Below are 15522 nucleotides of genomic sequence, written 5' to 3'. Positions count from 1 at the left end.
CCATAGCCATCCCATAATTAAAAGGTTATCAGAAAAAATCAACAGAATTCTACACCATTATAATTTCAATGCCACTTTTAAACCACCTACAAAATTAAAAAACATATTCAACTCCTCTAAGGATCTTCTCCTCCCATTGGCACATCCTGGAGTTTACTGCATCTACTGCACCTGTAATTTACCTTATATTGGTGAAACTGGATGTACAATCCCTATAAGGAAAAGGAACACAAAAGACACATTAAATAAAACAATTTTGGTGAAGCAGGCCTCTCAGACCATGCTCTCAACACCTTACACCAAATTGATTGGAAAAGTGCCTGCTCCCTACACCATACAAAAACCTGGAATGAAAGAAAATTTAAAGAAGCCTGCAAAATTCTGATTAACCACCTTAATATCAACAATAATGGTGGCATGAAAATTCCAAGAATCTGGATGGCACATATTCAGCCTACTTAATACTCAGTACCCTGCATACTTTAGGACCTTAAGCAACCTTCAGCTAGTATTGGAAACCATTCCATACCAACTGGTACAGTATTCCATACCAACTGGTCGAAATGTATATGTATAATCATATTTTTAATATATATATATATAAACATGTTGTTTATATATATAATATATAAATATATATATATTTATATTTATATAAATATAAACATATATATATTTACATATATATATTTATTATATATATATAATAAATATATATATATAAACATGTTGCTCTCCGGCCCAATGTAATTTTGTAACCAATAGATAATAATAATAATAATAATAGGACTCTAGCGTTGATGTAGTCTTTTTTTGTTTTGTTTTTTCACCAGAGGTCAGGCCAACAATTGTTGTAATGGTTGGTCAGTAACTTTAGCAAACCATGTAGATTGTAGTGCAGCTTGTTTCTCTGCAATAATGTATATGCTCCAGAAGATGATCTTGATATAATGATTCGAAACGTCGAGTGTTGATTTTGGTTTATATTAAACTAAAGTTTTACTCAAACACGGTACTTGTCTCCATAATTTTCCAAAATGTGTTTATTAATTATCTTGAAAAGGGTAAAACAATATAACTGGGGGATATTAATCTGATCATTTAACCAGATTAGACAAAAATATTCTTGAGAAAAGACCCAGTTTGCAGAAGAAAAAAATCATCTTTCATCAGGACAATGACCTGTCCACAAAAGTGTTTTGGCAATGAGAAAATTAAGGATTCTGCACTATGAATTGTTGGAACCTCCACCCTATTCCCCAGATTTGGCTCCCTCTGACTTCTATCTCTTCCCAAAAATAAAATTCTTCCTCTGGTCAGCGTTTTTCTTCGAATCAAGAGGCGATTGCAGCTGTAGAAGGGTATTTTGCAGATCTTACTGAGAACCACTACAGGTATGGAATAATGGCACTGGAGCATTGCTGGAATAAATGTATTAGTCTTAAGGGAGATTATGTTGAAAAATAAAAATAATTTTGAAATTATAAATTCGTTTTTTCATTGTTAGGCTGAGAACTTTTCAGACCACCCTCGTACAAGTAGTGAAAAGTTGTATCACCGTATTATTAAATTACTCTGGATCAGAACGAGATGTTAAAATTTTTTAACTTGGTTATGCTATAAATTAAATATACCAAGAAATTATATTCTTGGTTTAACCCTTGCATGTGAAGTATCTTCATGACTAGGTTACTTGTATACAGAGGCTAATGACTCCACCTCAATTGCCTTAGTATCCCATAATGCAAAGCACACATCCTTTCAGGTGTGTGTAATGCTATGCATTATGGGAAGGGCGAATACTCTGACTAGTTTCAAACTTTATTGAGGTCTTGTCCAAGAAGGAAGTCATATATTAATATTATAAAAGGATATTTGTATGTTATGCAAAGGTGGGGAGAGAGAGAGAGAGAGAGAGAGAGAGAGAGAGTGAGAGTGAAACTAATGTATCAGACCTCTTAAGAATTTCTGTCTGTTTACAGTCGACTCTTGTTTAATATCACTAATTCGTTCTGAGAAAGTGACGTTAAACAAATGACAGGTTCAATGGGGTTTAAGTAATCCATTTCAGAGACCCAGAAGTAAAAATTTATTGCTCCCAAAGCTATTAACCCGGCGTTAGTACGGTGGGGTGTCACAGTTATTTCATTTTATATCTTTGGGGTCTGTGACACCCCACCTTACCAATGCTGGGTTAATTTCAAGTTTTGTAAACGTTTTTAAGTTTATAACTAATGTTTTTATGCATATTAATTAACATGTATTACACATACAAATTGAATAATAAACGAATCATACTAATAAAAAAGCTTTGTTTATATTAGTTCTGTACATGATAAGCTTGAGTTGATGGAGAGGTGAGGAGGAAAAGATTAGTGTTGGAAAGAAGAGTCTCCCACAAAAGTGTCAAGGAATTCTTCTATATATACTGTACCTCTTCTACAGGGGAGAATCTCTGGGGTGGGGATGGCAGTGCTTCCTTCTGTAGAGGTTGAAGCAGAATCTCTTTGAAGAAACTGTCTGAAGGTTTGAAGAAACTGTCTAGAGTGTTCTGAAGTTTTATTTTAACACAGTAGTAATTTCCATAATTTTTATAATGAATTCTGATCATCATGTAACCATGAAAGAAAGGGTCTAAATTGTTCTGTTTTTTACTCTCATTCAAGAGCTATTTAAAATAGGCCACAGTGCTGTCTTTGGAAGAGCAGATGTTTAACTCAGTCTCCTCCATGTTAGGATGAAACATGGGATCTCCTTAACTCCTTCCAAACATGCCAGGAAATGTTTAGCTGTCAGTAGAGACAGCCATTCTCTCTCTTCCTCTGGTTCCTCCTCACCGCTGTCAGATGTAGATTTCTTTGCCATCTCTTGCAGGCCTGCTGCATTTAACTCCCTCTCGTGCTCTTGAAGAAGTTCCTGCATATCATCCACATCAATTTCCAATCTCATTGCCTGCCCAAGGTAGAGAATTTCAGTTTCATTGCTGCTCTATTCCTCAAAATCATGGATCACAGAGAGCCACAGTTTCTTCCACGCAGAGTTCATAACAGTTGTGGTTACCTCATTCCATACCTCTACAACAATTCTAATGGCCTCAAGGATGTTGTACTCCTTCCAATCTTCACAGAGGGTAGAGCATTCAAAGCTGATGAGTGCTTGTTGCATTTAGCAAACATCAGCTTTGTGTAGATCTTAAAGTTAATAATGACTTGCTAGTTCATGGACTGAAGGAGAGTAGTGGTGTTAGGTGGGAGGAATTTAATGTTCATCATCATCATCATGCATCAAGGATTTAGGCCAGCGTGGCCTATTCTGGCCTCAGAAGTCATCGTTGAATCTTTTTAGAGGACGTCCTGGTTTTCTTTTTCCTAATGGCTTGTCTTTTAAGGCTAGTTTTGGTAATCTTTCTATTTTCATTCTTTCAACGTGTTCCATTCGTTTATGTTTATATTTTTTAATTTTTTCTATTACTGATTCTTGTTAATTCTTTCATAATTTCTTCACTTCTTCTGTGATCAAATAGAGTATACTTTGCAGTTTTTCTCATAAACTTCATTTCTGCTGTTATTAATCTTCGTTTGTCTTTTTGTTTTATCATCATCATCATCAAATTCCTGACATGTACCCTCAAGGGGTGTACAGGATATGATAGTACTACATGAAAAATTTACATCATTACTAACTTCCTATCTACAATTTTCCTCCAGATCAGTCTGTTACTTGTCAAGACTCCAACATTATCAGATCTTATATTTCTATCGTCTAAGGCACTTTGGACCGTATCAATCTACCTATATCTTGGTCTTCCTCTGGGTTGTTTTCCTGCCAACCTGGCAGAGAACACTTGTTTTGCTAATCTTTCCTCGCCCATTCTGTTTAAGGGACCATACCACCTGGGATTAGCTCTGCTAACATATTCCTGGATGCTGACAATGTCAAGTTCTTTCCTAATATCCTCATTTTTAATATGATATTGTTGCCATTGATGCCATCTGTTCATGCCTCTAATCTTTCTCAGGACTCTCTCATATCTGCGGTCTCTAGTCTTTGGTGAAGTGTTTTACTTCAGATCCAGCTCTCAGATCCATAAGTTAAAACTGGTTTGAACACTGTCTTGTATACAGCTAATTTACTGTTCACACTAATTTCTCTCTTATTCCATATCAATTTATTCAACTGACTGCCTGCCATACCAGCTTTGTTGATTCTGTTGTCTATTTCTATATTTAATTTACCATCTTCAGTAAAAATCGTGCCTAAGTAGCTGAAATATTTTACTTGTTCTACAGGTTCCCCGTTCACAACACAGTTGACATTTTCAACAATTCTACCTATTTTCATTGTCTTTGTCTTTTTAATACTGACTTCATACCATATCTATTACAACAGTTATTCAATTTAGTCAGGGAATCTTGCAAACTTGTAGCGGATTTATTTAGAAGTATAACATCGTTCGCATAAAGCAAAGAGCTGACATTAACATCTCCAATTCTGATATCATGTTTAATACCACTTTTCTTCATAATGTGATCCATATAGATGATGAATAACAGAGGAGATAATGTACATCCTTGTCTCACACCAGTTTTAACATTAAACCATCTTCCTGTATTTCCTTCAATTCTAACTGCTGACTTACAACTCAAATAAAGACTAAGTATTGCTTGATATAATGCCCCATTGACACCATATAACTGTAGTGTATTGAAAAGATCTCTCTTGGCACCTTGTCATATGCCTTTTACAGATCGACAAAATTTAAATACAGATCTTTGTTATATTCCCATGGTTTCTCAACTATTTGTCGTAAAGTGAAGATCTGATCCTGACAGCCTCTATTTGGTCTGAATCCATCTTGTTCTTCACCAAGCTTTTCTTCCACAGTTCTCAACCGTTTCTCAAGTATACTTGCATAGATCTTGCCAGGAACACTTAGTAGGGAGATACCTCTGTAATTCTCACATTCAGTTTTATTTCCCTTTTTATATATGGGTACTATTAGAGCTCTACTCCAATCATTGGGAATTCGTCCCTATGTCCAGGCTTTCTGAACTATGCAGTGCAGCCACTGTAAGACTTTTATACCACCATACTTCAGCATTTCTGGTTGAATATCATCTACTCCTGCTCCTTTCCACATTTCAACCCTTTGATGGCTTTTTTCTACTTCAAGTATGGATATTTATTCCTGACTATGCCTGTGGAGTGTTTTTTTATCCCTGTGCTATCACTGCTTATTTCATTTAGCAATTTTTTGAAGTAATTACTCCATATTTCAAGGATATCTTTATCTCCTGTTTTCATGTCACCTTTATCATCTCTAACTCCTTTTATAGCACTCTTTCCTCCATTTCTAAGCTTCTTCAACAACCTTCAGAATAGCTTACCACCTTCTTTTTGTTTTATTGTCCAGATTTCACTTCCAGGAATTTAATGTTGACAAAAGGAAACTTCACACTGATGTGGGCTTCCAGTTCAGGGTCATGAGTAGGGGTTCCGTCCAACACTTTTAGAAGGAGTTTGTTGGATTTGAGGTAGTTCTGCACAGCTAGACAGAAATCTCACATCCCACAACACTTTTAATACTCGACCTCTTTTTGGACATTTCAAACCAGCCATGAGATACTGTAAACTCAATGAGAATTGAGCATTTGATGAAGAAGGTTCTAGTTCACTAACTAGTTCATTAATAACAGTCTGCCTTTTCACAAATAAAGACAAGAGAAACAGAATCACCTTTTGTCTGCTTTTTCTCTAATCCATATTTCTAGCAGTCTTTCCATTTCAACAATTGTTTCTCTCCCTTTAAAAAGTCTAGTCACTTTCATTTTTTCTGGCCTCTCTGTTCTTAATTATTGTATTTGTAGTGGTCTTAGCCATGATATCTTTTTCACAAATTAACTTAACACTGAGCCCTTGATTATTATCTTTTATTATTGCTTGTTTTTGTGTCTAAACTGATGACCTTTCTTGATGCTTTACCTGCATAAAGTTTTCAGAAGACTGAAGACTCTTAGGAAATCATGGGTTTAATTTTATGAGTCTTTCTTAATAATAATGGAAAAAAAATTCAATTAACTTACAGTACTGCCACCATGCATAGTGGTGCAATAAACAAAAGTCATGCAATACTACCACTGCAACCAAAAAAATATAAAAATTAAGTCAAAGGTTACCATACCTGCATCAACCAGCCATCATGAAGCCCTCACAAAAACATCATGTGAGAGATGTGTGATGGTAAACAGAGTAGGTGACAAGAAACAAATGCATAAGCCAATGCTAGCTCTAATGCCAAACAAAAAGACATAAACCAAGCATGATGTTAAATGAGGTTTGACTGTATAAATAAATAAATGGAACTACCAAATCCATGATGAAAACTGTAGTTTTGAAATTAGGAAGGCAAGGATTGAATGCAGTATATTCAATTTACATGAATATACTGAAAGAAGTTAAGGAGATAAGGATAAATACTTCACATGTTACTATTTTTTATTTATTATTATTATTACATGACACCTCCAGGGAGTCCAAGGACTCATTGAGGGAAGGCACCTACTCAATGAGTTCACAACTACCATCATTATCATCTACACCAAAGGCCATCTACCACTCAAATCGTTCGAATCCATACCCACGACAGGATTCGAACCCACAGCCTTTTGGCTGGAGAGCGGATATGCTGACCACTTTGCCAACCAGGCCTGCCAATTATGACCTTGCAAATTGCAACATGAGATCAATACATGCTATTGCAATAATGAGAACACTGATTTGATCATCTGGTTTTTAGGAAGATGAGTATATTATAAAAAGGCTCCAGAGAAGAGGACTAAGACAGTATATTCCAGAATGTTGAATTATGAGGTAAGATGATTAAAGGGATGTCATCTACATTCCTTTAATCATCTTACTATCTACATTCTTTTGACCATTTACAAGTCCAGTAAATAACAGGAGAAGAAATAACATGATTGAGACATGCGAGTTATTTAGCAGATTAATGCAGTAGAAAGCTTTCAAAGAGTGGATGGAGGTAACATCAAAATAAGAGGTCATTCTCAAATGAGAGAAAGTTTTTGCTTAGTGTTCAATGTGAACTGCATTATCTCAAATAATGCAGTTCATCATACATTATGGTTTCTGCTAACAATGACCTAACATAATAAATCTCTTAATGAGAGATTTACTTATATAACTAATGAAAAAACACACTATGCAAATTGCAGAAACATACCTCAGTTCCATTGTTATATCCATGCAGCAAAATACGTATTAAAACTTTAGATTCTTCTTCTCCTTCCTTAACTGTTTCTGTGTTATCCTATAAAAAAATGTAAAAGCAAGTGATTTTTTTAGGCATGTACACCAAGAGAGTAGCGAAACAAAAATAGACATCATGAAATCAAAGAAAATTTATTTTAAACATTTTAAATAATAAAAAATAAATAAACATTATTGTTATCTGAAACTAAAGATTATTTATTATTATAATTATCTGAGATCTCCAGTGAGTCAAGGACTCATTGAGGAAAGACAAAGATAACCCACACCAGCTGTAATATCTACTCTTAAATCCATTCCCACTAGAAGTACTCACCACAACAACAAGCAAACAGTTCTACTCACCTGCTCTGCAAGATAAAAAATCTAGCTCTCATTCCTGTCTTAACTGCACACAAATTTAAGATCACGGTGCCTCTTTGTCATCTTCCATATAACAAAAAACTTTATCAGTTGATAATCTACAACACCCTTTAAGTAGTTTTTAGACCTCTATCATATCACCTCTCTTCACCAATGTTTACAGTCCACATACTCCCAATCTTTTCTCATAATCTACATTCCATAATCTCATTATCATCTTTGTTACTCTTCTTTGTATACCCTTTCCAGAGCTTCTTTATATTCTCCAAACCCAGGAGACCAAATGTGTACAATAGCCTAGGTGCAGTCATATCAATGCCTTGTAAAAAGGAAAAATTATTTCCTTATCTTTAAATGTCTATGCTCATTTCAACATTGTAATTATCCTCAGGGTTGTATTTGTAATTATCCTCAGGGTTGTATTTGTAATTTTTACAGTGTGACCTTTGAACTCGTTTCTTATCTACCAAAGTCCAAGATCCTTAATCCCCATCAATTTCTTGTAACATAATCCTACCAATATAATGTCACTGAAAATCTCATCATGCCAAAGTTTATGCTTACTAACATTGAATTGACAGCCATTATTATTTGTCCACTGTTTCAGCTTATTCAAATCATTTTCTAAGTGCTGGATATCAAATTTAAAGGTCTGAAATGTATTCAAAGTTTCACAAAAGCATGAATTAAATTGTTCAGTCAATTTTTAAATATTTCATTTGAAATATCAAATTATACAACTTTTTACATGCAATTAATTTTATTATTTAAGTGAAATTATATCATATGAACAAGTTCAACTATTGTTAAAAGAATAAATAAATCCACTAATGCCCTTTATTGCTTCTCATCAATATAGCTGGGTGCCAGATCTGCACACAGAAAGTAAAAGGAGGCCTAATTAATGCCCTATATAATGTACCTATCATCTCCTTATCTATACATCAGCATTCTTTGCATTATAGCAGCAATTTTTTGGGTAAACCTTACAACTTTCACAATGTGTGTGTGTGTGTGTCCACTTGAACTCCAATTAACTTGATATCAACCGAAATTCCTCATATGCAAAGTTCCTCCAATATGGTAAACCTCATTCCATTTTTCTCTGGCCAAAGCAGTTTGTAATATATATTATATTACATAACTTTCCACTTAGCAGCACTTAAATGAAATCCCCAGTCTTCAGCCAAAAGGAACCAGCCTATTCAAATTCTCTTGAAATAACAACACATCAGAAATTCCTGACATTGCTCATCCCATCATTAGCAAACAACTGAATATCTCCTTTCACAACCTGAACTATATCAGATATAAAAATAAAACAACAGTGGTCCCAGAAGAGAAGTATCCTCTGGGATACCCTCTGGTACCCAGAGGACTTCTTCAACAGTAGTTTATCATTCAGTACTTGATAAAATGCTTTAGCAAAATCCAGATAAATCACAGTATAAGCATCTCTTCTGTCCAATACATTGGTCATCTTATAAAATGTAACCAAGTTAGTAAAGCATGCCATCTCCATAACAAACTCATGCTGTTCTCTTAAGATTTCCATTCTCAACCACGGTTTGTATTCTTTCTCTAGCCAGCAGTTCTAACATCTACACCACTATACGATATACACACTGGCCTGTAATTTGACACTGCAACTTGGATTCTCCATTATGCAGTAACACTGTTTGACCATCTTTCCACTCTTCTGGAACTATTTCTGTTGCAAGACTTCTGTTAAACAACCAAGTCAAGGGTACTGCCAGCTCTTTTGCACATTCCATAATATATGTGGTAATATCCCATCCAGTTCCATAGCCTTATTAACATCAAGGTTACTTAAGATTCTAAACTTTTCCCAATATTGAACTGTTGGTCTTCTGTCCTCCTTCCTATTGCTGTCCAAACATTACTCTTAACCCCCACATGAAATGCACTAATAATATATTCACTGAACATTTCCGATATCTTCAACAGATGTGACTCATGTTTCATCTCCAGCAAATTGAAGTCAGTCTTCTGTATCCATCCTTTCTTCTACTAGTAACATAACTACAAAATTCTCTAGAGTATTGCTTTAGTGCTTCAGCCAGTCTCTTTTCATGTGCTAATTTCTCTTTCCTTACCACACTCATCACCTTCCTAGCCTGCACCTTATATTCATCATAAGGCTGATAGGTACCATATTCTTTATATGTCCTTCATTACATCCTCTTTCTCAAGAGCTCCTGCATGACTCCATGATTCATTCATTTTACTCCTATTTTATTTATCCTCCAAATCTTAGGAATACAATCTGACAATGCTATAAGTAATTGCCACTTTCTCTCCACATCAACTGATCAATCTACTGCATATTGCCAATCTGTTTCCTTAATTTATCATATTCCCCCCCCTCATCTGTAATTCCACAGATCTCTCTCTCTCTCTCTCTCTCTCTGTGTGTGTGTTTGTGCCTGCCTAGCCACTCTCCACATGAAAACCACATGATCACTCTTGTGGTTTTGATGTGGGGAGTGGCTGGGCACATCAAAGCATCAAAACCACAAGAGTGATCATGTGGTTTTGATGTGAGGAGTGGCTAGCAGGTACAGCACATTAAAAAGCACATGATCACTCTTCCCAGTTGGTGGCATCATGGTTATTAATATTATTAAATCAAGCACTTGAGTCCCATATGTTGCTTCAACTACATGCTGCATAAAATAGTTATCCCTAAGTAGCTCAATGAATTCGATCTTCTGATATTTCCTGCTTCCAGTCAATGGATCACACTCACCAAAAGTTACCACACGGTACTACAAAGGATGATATGTAAAACTGCCATTCTTCAGCCAATACACTGAATGCAGAGTTCGAGGCATTGACTGGAATACGAATCTGCACAAAAACATTCAGAACTGAGGCTCACAACATGGATTTCCATGGTAGGACTGTAATATGCAACCCCAGATTACAGGAACCAACATGCAGCAGCATCTTCAGTGGTGCAAAGAGTGTGTAATGTGGAAGCTTGGAAACGTGTTATGGAGGAAAAATCATCATGCTACACCCTCTATAGAGCAAATGGACAGGTGTGAGTGTGGCAGATGACTGGTAAATGTCTCTTACTAGAGCGCGTAATCCCAACTATTAAATTCGGAGGTTGATGTGTGATGGTATAGTCCTGTTTTTCCTGGTGTGGCCTCGGACCTCTGTTTGTGGCACTACAAATATTGAATTTTGAGAGGTATCTGAACATTCTGGAAAATGCAATGCTTCCAACTTTCTGGCATTTCTATGGAAGTGACCATTGTCTCCGTCAGCAAGACAATGCACTGTGTCATAAGGCTGCTGCTGTTGTAACTGCATAGTTTGTGGACATGAACTTCACCACACTTCACTGGCCTCCACAGACCCCTGATCTCAACTCTATAGAACCGGAATGGCAAACCTATGGCATGCATGCCAGAGGTGGCACGTACAAAAATTTTGCTGGCACTTCAACAATTTACAGGTGATATCATTTTATACGCTTACAAATTATTCCAACTTTTTTTTTTAATTGTTACAATGTGTACAAGTTAAATTTTGTTTTTTCACACAAAAGAAACTAACCCACAAATACATAGCCCACTGTAGGAACAAGGCTAGGCAGCTGAAAACTACAGCTGATGTTAAGAATTATCTAGCCAATGGCTGAGGGGCATAGTGACATGACTTAGCTCATAGAAAACAACTGTGTTTGGTCACCAGAACTTTTCCATCACTGATATAAAAACTTTTCATTATTTAAAAGCTTATTAATTATCTCAAGTTTATGATCTTTAATTTTTTTAGCATACAAAAAGTCACCAGGTGCAACTTTGCCAAAACACGTGTCATCTAAACATGATATTTACTCCGCTCATCCACCAGCAGGTGTATGTGTGCAGAAATAAGCAACAGCAGCAGCAAGTGCATTATTGTTGTGACTGTACACTGTGTTTTGTTTTTGCTCTGTGTGAATTATAAAGGTAATTTAATTTAGGCATATAATAAAATGTTGATTTTTTGATACATACATACATACATACATACATCTTCAAGGCCCACCTTTCCTAATTGGGTTGTGGGGGCAACAGCTGCAAGAGGAACTTCCAATGGTCACGATCCTCTGCCACCAAGCTCAGGTGTTCTGGTGGGATTCCCAAATGTGTCCACCCAAGGTTTTGGATATAATTTATCCAGCGAGTCCTTGGCCTTCCACGTGGCCTCCCACCCTCTGGCTTGGCAAAGAAGGCCTGCTGAGGGAGCCTCTCTTGTGGCATTCTGACCAGGTGCCTGTACCAACATAACTGTGATCTCTCAACAGGGAGAAGCAGTGGTTGAGTATTGAGGGGCCCGAATTGCAGAGCTTCTGACTCTGTCGAGTCTTGTCAGCCCCGCAACCCTTCGAAGGAACCTCATTTCAGCCGCTTGGATTCGTGTCTGCATTCTTTCGGTCATTACCCAACTCTCATGACCATAGGTGAAGATGGGGACATAGATTGATTTTTGGATACTATAAAAAATTCATAAAAGAATATCTTTAATTTTATTTTCTTTTATTGTGCTTTAATCAAGTAAAGTGACTATGAGATTGTGCACTGTAATAACTTGAAATTTGAAAAACTTGAAAAAATGTATGTCTGATTGATCTTCATACAAAAAAAAAAAAAAAAAAATTCAGAATTATTGTTTACTTTTTTGCTGATGTTAAAAACTGCATCTTTAAACTGTGTGGTTGTATGTGGCAGCTAGAATTACACTCAAAGGCAAATAAAAATATCCATGCTATCAACAGGGTTGAAGGACTTAAGTAAAAATTCTAACATTAATTTTTAAATTAATTCAATCTTACATGACTTACAATAATCATTCTTACAATATTCTTTGATTTTACTTCTCTAGTGTGATTTTTGATTATTTGAAAAGGTTCTCCCAATACTTAAAAGACACCAAATAATAATGTTCCCCAAAATTTCGGTTGGCATGTGAGAAAATTTTGCATCAAAGATTTGGAGATTTTGGCATGCACGGTTAAAAAGGATAACCATCCCTGCTATAGAATGTCTGTGGGATGAAACTGGAACATTGCATGGAGCCAAGGGATATCTTCCCCACAGTCCAGGACCTCGTTACATGCCTACAGGAAGAATGGTCCAAAATTCCTATTGATAGCTATCATACACTTGTGGAAAGTATGCCCCATGGAATTGCTGTAGTCACTGCAGTGAAAGGAAGTTCTATATCTTATTAAGGTAGCACCATGGTTGATTGTTCCTCACACTATGGTGTCCATTAACTTCTTTCCAAGCAGTGTATGTGTGTATTATGTGTGGTACTAGAAGTTGGGTACTCATGGAAATCTCAGCAGTCAACTTACATCAATAGAGGTGCAGAACCTGGGGAGTGATTAAAACACATCAAATACAAATCTAATACAAGTGAATATGAAAGTTGGGAGGATAAATAAGGTAACCATGAAATGGATGCACAATGAAATTAAGTAAGCAGCACAAAAGAAAGAAGGTATAAGGCATTAGGTATCTGTGTATCCACAGTATTTCAATGTATTTTGATTTCAGAAGTACACTTTACATCCATGTTTTGCATGATGGAAAAATCCATCATGGCTGGTAGGGATGATTATTAATTAACATGATTAATAATGATGTGGAGTAAGACAGTATGACCAAATATTTTTCAGCAATTTGCAATGCAGTTGAATTAGTTGTTTAATGAGCATCTTACAATCTGTATATTTGCAATTATGGTTAAAGTAATAAAGACACTGGTTACGAGGAGAATAATACAGAATAGGGCTGATGGGTAGAGGATCCTTCATGATAATCAACATGAGTTTCTAATGAAGAAGTTTTAATTTAACAGTCTGGTTGCATTTTTTATTGTCAAAAACTGATGAATATGCTGGATAAGGAGACCAAGATATGGTAATATTTTTGGATATCTTGAAAGTACTTGAAAGATTGCTACATAGCAAGTTGGAATACAACAGAGATGAATAATACTGAGTGAGCTAGATGGGGTGACAGCTTATGTGAACGTTTCACATAAGCAGTCACCTATCTAGAAAGTTATTAAGGGACCAATATCTGAGAAAAAGGAAAAATAACCTTTACACACACACACACATATATGAGTGTTGATGACCATCAACTCTCACATATGTGGTTACAAAAACCTATAACAATGTGTGTGTGTGTGTGTGTGAGTGTGAGTGATTGGGTTGAGTTATAAAAAATCATGCTAATGATGCTAATAAAAAAAATAATGTCATCTCTGTTCTTTGGACTGATGGGTAGAGTACAAATTTAAAGTTGCATGTGTAAAATTTTGACTAGCTGCATACTATATTAGTGGAGGTGAAACAGAGAACATACTGCAAGAGCTATAACGATTACACACAAGAAATTAAAAAAGATACCCATCTAGAATGAGTTGAGAATAGGATAATTTTTTGTTAATTTCCTCACATAACCAGTATTATATGTCATTTGTGGGTTGAAGTCACTAATGCCTCCATTTTATTATAATAAATATAACTTCAACATGACTTGAAATCCTACAGGATTCTTAAGTCATGCTGAAAGATGACTTAAGAAAGAACCAGGCATTTCAGGTTACATAGAGAATTGTATTATGTATCTGTACATTTATAAACACTCTTTGCATCCTACACAGAAGGTCTTTAAAGCTAAGGTCATAATCATTACTAAGCTACTACAGCAGCTAAAGTACCCACCATACATACGCACATAAAAAGAGGATGTTGAATCAGACCTACTAACTGGTATGGAGTGTCATGAGTACATTATTTTTAGGAAGGGTAGAATGGATAGGAGAGGAGGGGGCATGCTGCTAATGATATCAGATGACTTAAATCCAGTTAGAGTTGACACCTATGAATGTAGTAATACTACTAACAATATTTCATGTATGTGCATCACCAAATAGAAAAGGTGAGCACCAAAGGAGTAATCATAATGGGAGACTTTAATTATACAAATATTCATTGGGTAGCAGTAAAATCTCATGAGAAGAATGAAAATGCATTTATTGAGCTGTTGCGGGACAACTTCCTCAAGTAGCATCTGACAAAAGGAACTAGAGGTCAAAGAGTGTTAGATTTGATTATAGCATCAGAGGGCATTTCAGTTAAAGACAACTATTCTGCCTCCAGCTGGTGACAGTGATCGTGCGGTACTCACTTGGGAAGTGACTAAGTTTATGAATGTTCCATTTAGAAAAGGTTACATGCTGAACTACAAAACAGGAAATTATGACCAACTGAGGAGTATACTGAGTTCAGTGGAATGGGATCGGTTGAAGGATGGAAAGAATATCGACAGTGCATGGGAAGCATTTAAACAATACTTAAATGATGCGATCAGAATGTGTCCCGAGAGTTCAAAGAATAAATAGAGTAGGAGTCAAATGGATGTGTAATCTTATTAAGCAAGAGATTCATAAGAAAAGGAATACCGTTTGCATAAGGATGATGTCCGTTATGAACATTATAAGCAGCAGGCTAAAATAGTCGCAACTGTTGTATGGAAAGCAAAGTCTGATTCTGAAAAGAAACTGGCTCTGCATGTTAAAGACAACCCAGAAGAATTCTATCGATATGCTGCAAGTAAAAGAAAGAATGAATATGAAAAAATAACTCTTCTAAATCCAGATGGTGTGAGGGTTACAGATGCAGAAGAGGTTGTTCAGTTAATGAGTGCCCATTTCATTAAAAGCTATCAACCTGGTGAATGCAACATTGAGCTTACTGTTACTTCTTCACTAAATGAAGAAACGCAGGTGTGTGAGGCCGAGGTATTAGAGCTGTTGCATAAACTGAATAAGAATTCA

General features: G+C 35.9%; 1 protein-coding gene across 1 annotated transcript in view; it reads right to left on the bottom strand.

Annotated features, from left to right (window-relative positions):
• Positions 1 to 15522, bottom strand: part of LOC150095256 (uncharacterized) — a 500251-nt gene that overhangs the window by 233341 nt on the left and 251388 nt on the right. The window contains exon 12 of the mRNA XM_090410231.1: positions 7241 to 7327. Coding sequence (XP_090266357.1) covers positions 7241 to 7327 — 87 coding nt within the window. The remainder of the gene's footprint in view (positions 1 to 7240; positions 7328 to 15522) is intronic.

The sequence above is a fragment of the Typopeltis vanoorti genome, chromosome 20 (genome assembly GCF_054136105.1).
Source record: "Typopeltis vanoorti isolate ZY-2024b chromosome 20, IOZ_Tvanoo_1.0, whole genome shotgun sequence".
Classification (NCBI taxonomy): Eukaryota; Metazoa; Arthropoda; class Arachnida; order Uropygi; family Thelyphonidae; genus Typopeltis; species Typopeltis vanoorti.
This window is presented reverse-complemented; position numbering and strand designations above follow the sequence as displayed.